Here is a 5,426-nt window from a genome sequence, read left to right on the forward strand (position 1 = left end):
TTTTTTTTTTTTTTTCAAGTAGAGGCGAGGTCTTGTGCTTGCTCAGGCCGGTCTCCAACTCATGAGTTCAGGCAGTCTACCTGCCTGGACCTCCCAGAGCAGAACCTCTCTTGCAGGGCCTAGTAAGAGTCAAGTAAAACCCTCAGCAGCCTGGCCTGAGTAAATTGGTTGGGCCAGCGCAGCTTCCAGCCGTCCCACTCCAGCTGGCCCCTGGGGCGTGGCAGCGTTGCATTACCTGTTTCTCATAGACCCATTGTGGAAATGGTTTTAGGCTGACCCACTCCCCTTCCGCCGCACTTTCATCACGTGATGCGAAAGAGTGAGGCCATCTCACAAGCCTCGACCTTCTCCCCGTCTGTCTCAAAAGTTCTCCATTTCTTCAACCATTTTCCACTGCCCTCCTCAGGGGAACAAGTTTCCCCCTTTATTCCAGTGACAAGTCCTTTCCTTTTCTTTTGTTTCAGTTCTCTTCCCTGAGCTCTCCTGTTCCTCTGTGGTACTTAGTGCTAATTATGGGTCGTTTTACGCTGTTGCCCCCTCTGTTGGCCGTTTCCTCTCCGTGTGTAGACGTACATCACCCTTACTCTGACCTGTTCACTGACCCCATGTGACTGTGCATTGTCTCCTGTTCTCACCTCTCCCCTCCTCCGTGCCTGCTCCGTTCTTAGTCCCTGACAGTCTGGGTCTGGCCTCCGCTGCTCTACTGAAAGTGTCCTCCTGAGGTGGCAGTGATCTCCTCCTCCACCGTTCTTGGCTTTTCTGCAGTGTTAGGTATAAACACACATGCCTGGGGAGTTTTCTCAACTTCTCTCCTTTCTCACTCTCCCCTGGCTGTGACTCATTCCTCCTCTCTTCTTATAGCTCCTCGCTCCCCAGTGATCTTAAATGTTCTCAGGGCTTTAACTGTGACTGCGAGGATGAGTCCTCCGCCTTACCTCTCAGACACGGATCCATTCCCGAGTATTGTTCATAAATATCTGCCTGGCACTGCAAATTCAGCTTGTCCAGACCATGCTCCTTTTCTTCCTGTCCAACCTCAAACAGCTCTTCTTACTGACATTCTTTTTGTTGCCCTCAGTAGAGTGCTGTGGTGTCACAACTCACAGCAACCTCCAGCTCCTGGGCTTAGGCGATCCTCTTGCCTCAGCCTCCTGCCTACAGGTGCCCACCACAATGCATGGCTATTTTTTGTTGCAGTCTGGCCAGGGCCGGGTTTGAACCCCCCACCCTTGGTGTATGGGGCCAGCACCCTACTCAGTAAGCCACGGGCACTGCCCCTGACATTCTTATTTCTCTGGTGGGATAACAGTTTTCCCTTTGCTCTTTAAGTCAGCAGGTTCAGTTAATCTGTCTTAGTGTTCTATTAGATCGATCCCTATTTTCCATAACTAGGCAATTAACATAGAAGGGATTTCAATTAATATTAAGTGCTGTCTGTGTGTCAGGCACTGTGCTAAACCCTTTATGTGTGTTACCTCATTTAATCCTTACCACAGCCTTATAATAGAGTAGGTACTATCATTAATCCTTACTTTACAGATGAAAAAATTAGGACTCAGAAATAGTCCCTTGGCTAGTAAGTGGTAGTGCTAACTCTGGAACTATATCCTTTTTTTTTTTTTTTGAGACAGAGGTTTGCTCTGTTGCCCTTGCTGGAGTGCTGTGGTGTCATCATAGCTCACTGCAAGCTCTAAATCCTGAGCTCAAGCGATCCTCCTGCTGCAGCCTCCCAGAGTGCTGAGATTACAGGTGTGAACCACCACACCCGGCCTCTTGGCTTTCTTTATGATCATTTCATTGCATGCTACAATGAGAAATGTTAAATTTAAAGTCTTTGATACTCGTGGTGTATAAAATACATTTGTAACAGTTTAAAAAGTAGAAATGGGGGCTGGGCATGATGGCTCACACCTATAAACTCAGCACTCTGGGAAGTCGAGGCGGGTGGATTGCCTGAGTTCACAGGTTCAAGACCAGCCTGGGCCAGAGCGAGACCTTATCTCTTAAAAATAGCTGGGTGTTGTGGCAGGTGCTTGTAGTCCTAGCTACTTGGGAGACTGAGACAAGAAGATCACTTGACCTCAAGAGTTTGAGGTTGCTGTAAGCTGTGACTCCATAGTACCCTACCAAGGGTAACAAAGTGAGATTCTGTCTCTAAATAAATAAATATAGAAATTGATTATGAAGTAATAAGGAAACAAGGGCATTTTTATACACATAAGAGAGTTTGAGTTATAGCTGGCATGTTAAGACATGAGAGTGAGTCTAGGAATGTGTAAAAAGTATGATAACTAAAAATGTTAAGTTTTAGTGTTTAAAGGAGATTGAGTTTATTTTTAGCGTGGAATAAAGATGAAAATGGGGAGTCAGCTTGATGGATTTTCCTGAGTCATACAGATGCGTATGTCCCACACGTCTGTGTTCTGACTCAGCTCCTGCGTTAGAACAGACGGTGCAGCCTCGGCTGGGCTCTTCTATCACCAGGCATCTGATGTAAAATTTACCACAAGGGCTGTGTTTCAGGAAAGGGAGCAAGAGGGAATGAGAAAGACTTCTGAGATGAAAAGCTTGAGATTTTGTTCGGATTCAAATCTTTCCCCACACGTTTCAGATCGTTCTGCAGTGGGAGCGTGTGACTGCAGAAGCCACGAAGCTTCGGGAAAACTCACAGCCTCGGACAGCAGCTCGGCACTTCTGTGAGAAATTCCATTGTCTTTGGAGTTTTTTACTCCTGGGTTGTTGATACCCTTACAGCAGTTAGCCTGTCCTCTCTCAGCGGGAAAAGTATGATAGTACTGACTCTTAGGATCACCAAGACCTAACATTCCCTCAGTGTAGCTTACAGTATAACTTCACACTGAGCTTTCTGCACCAGCACCAGGAAGATAGCTTCATAAAATCATTTGTTTATATCCCATCTTATTCTAAAAAAGGTGTGTAGTGGCACGAAAGCAGAGTACAGTAGAAAAGGAATAAAGTGTAGCCAAAAAGTGGAGGCACCCCTAGTGTCCATCATAGGTGAGTGGGTCAACCAGATGTGGACTGTACATGTAACAAGTGGTAGAACCTCTGTAGCTGACCATCTCCCTGCGCTGACCACCTCCTTAAATTGACTTCATGTAGACTGGATGTGCACCACATGTACGTATCAGTAGGTCTAATTCCTTATGTTGACCACCTCCGTATGTTGATGAGTTTGTTCCAGTCCCTTAGCCGGTCAACTTGCAGAGGTTCTACTGTATTTCAATCTTAAAAAGTAAGGACATTTTGACCTGTGCCACATGGATGAACCTTGAAGACATTATGCTAAGTGAAGTAAGCTAGTGACAAAAGGAAAAATACCACGTGATTATTCTTAGTAAGAGCAGTCAGATTCACAGAGAAAGAAGGATGGTTGTCAGGGGTTTGGGGGAAGGGGCGAGTTATTGTGGGGACACAGTTTCGGTTTGACAAGATAAAGAGCGTTCTGGAGATAGACAGTATGGTGATGGTTGCACCACAGTGTGAATATGTACTAAACATCACTGAATTGTACACCTAAAATTGTGTACTGGAGGTTGTGTTTATTTCACCCTAGTTAAAAAAAAAGAGGACTTAATTGATGAAGTTGAAGTGAAGGAGACACAAAGGCGGCAAAGTAAGACTGCAGGGCGTTCCTGGTAGAGTGAGGTGTGTTGCTTGCTGGCGTTACACCTCAAATTTTGCTCTTAGAGGACAGTCAAGTCCAGATTTTTAATAATAATAGCTAACATTTTTTAAAAATTAAAAAAAATGTTTTATAGTGGGCGGCGCCTGTGGCTCAAAGGAGTAGGGTGCTGGCCCCATATACCGGAGGTGGCGGGTTCAAAACTGGCCAAAAACTGCCAAAAAAAAAATGTTTTGTAGTGACAGGGTGGGCCTCAAGTGATCCTTTCCCCTTGGCTTCCCACAGTGCTGGGATTATAGGCCTGAGCTGCTGCACCCAGACCCCAGACTTTCTGAGCTTTCAGTGTACTGAGCATTGTACTTAGCACTTTATATACATGATTTCATTTATCTTCTCATCACCTTTATGAAATGCTTTTCTGTCCTATAAAGATGAGAAAACTGGGCTTGGCACCTGTAGTACAATTGTCATGGTGCCAGTCACATAACTGAGGTTGGCGGGTTTGAACCCAGCCCGGGCCAGCTAAAAATGACAATTGCCACAAAAAATAGCTGAGCATTGTGGCAGGCACCCGTAGTCCCGGGTACTTGGGAGGCTCAGGCAGGAGAATTGCTTAAGCCCAAGAGTTTGAGGTTGCTGTGAGCTGTGCCACCATGGCACTCTACCAACGGTGACAAAGTAAGACTGTGTCTCAAAAAACAAACAAACTGAATCTCAGAGAAGTCATTTGTCCAAGGTCACTTAACCAGGAAGCGGCAGATCTGAGACTTGAATTCTAATCTGTCAAACTTCCATGTGTACCCTCAACCTGTGCTAGCCAGGATGCCACTGCTGCCTCACGGGACACTCAGGACAACATAAAACCAACACATACATCCCCCTGTTTGGGCCTTTGTCATGTCCCCAGTGACACTGATGGCCTGTCCCTCCTGTCACTGTTACAGATGGGAAGCGGGCTCCAGCAGAAGCTCCAGTCACGTGTCCCCTGGCAGACCCCCACATGAACTCTTCAGAGAAACTACAGTTCTATAGAGAGAAAGCCCCGGACTGCCATGGGCCGTTGTTGAAATGTGAAGCTGTCTCAAGCCAGGAGTCGAAGAAGAGCAAAAAGAGAGCTTTCGAGGAGTCAGAGAAGGAACAGAATAACTCTTCTCCGTCTTCAAAGCAGAAATACGTCTGCCTTGCTGTGGAAGACTGGGACTTGTTAAATTCCTATTGATTGGCAGTTACAGGTTGACCTTTCTCCCCCCAGCTCTAATGTAGGAGGCCCGGGGACTGACACTGATTTACTGTTGTTTGAATTTACCTATGGCATTAGCATAGCAAGCAGATATTTCTACTTTTGTGGTGGGGGAGGGGAAGGGTATGGAAGTATGTAATAATTTCTAATGTATATTTTCAATACATAGTAATTTTTTCAAATAAACATTTTTGCTGTCTTTAAGTTCTGCTTGTAGATTATAGACCGGGACCACAGGAGATGACACCTTGGTTTGGGATAGAAGGCCAGGTGAACCAAAAGGGCAGCTTAGCATACCTCAGAGATCTACAGGGCTCTGCTCAAGACACAATAAAGTAAATGTCATAATAAAGCAAGTCACACAGAGTTTTTGGTTTCCCAGTGCACATAAAAGTTATCTTTACACTGTATGATAGTCTCCTAGGTACGCAATTGCATCATGTCTAAAAAACCAGTGAATATACTCTAATTTACAAGTAGTGTATTGTTAAAAAATACGATTATCTGAGCCTTTGGTGAGTCATGATCCTTTTGTTGGTG

At 45.4% G+C, this 5,426-nt stretch overlaps 1 protein-coding gene across 1 annotated transcript in view; it reads left to right on the forward strand.

Moving 5' to 3' along the window:
* LRRC42 (leucine rich repeat containing 42) overlaps nt 1-5,090 on the forward strand; it is a 24,656-nt gene extending 19,566 nt beyond the window's left edge. The window contains exons 7-8 of the mRNA XM_003793107.3: nt 2,612-2,696; nt 4,591-5,090. Coding sequence (XP_003793155.1) covers nt 2,612-2,696; nt 4,591-4,865 — 360 coding nt within the window. The 3' untranslated portion in view covers nt 4,866-5,090. The remainder of the gene's footprint in view (nt 1-2,611; nt 2,697-4,590) is intronic.
* The last annotated feature ends 336 nt before the right edge of the window (nt 5,091-5,426 follow it).

Source organism: Otolemur garnettii, unplaced genomic scaffold (genome assembly GCF_000181295.1).
Source record: "Otolemur garnettii isolate 467f Iridium unplaced genomic scaffold, OtoGar3 scaffold00066, whole genome shotgun sequence".
Lineage (NCBI taxonomy): Eukaryota > Metazoa > Chordata > Mammalia > Primates > Galagidae > Otolemur > Otolemur garnettii.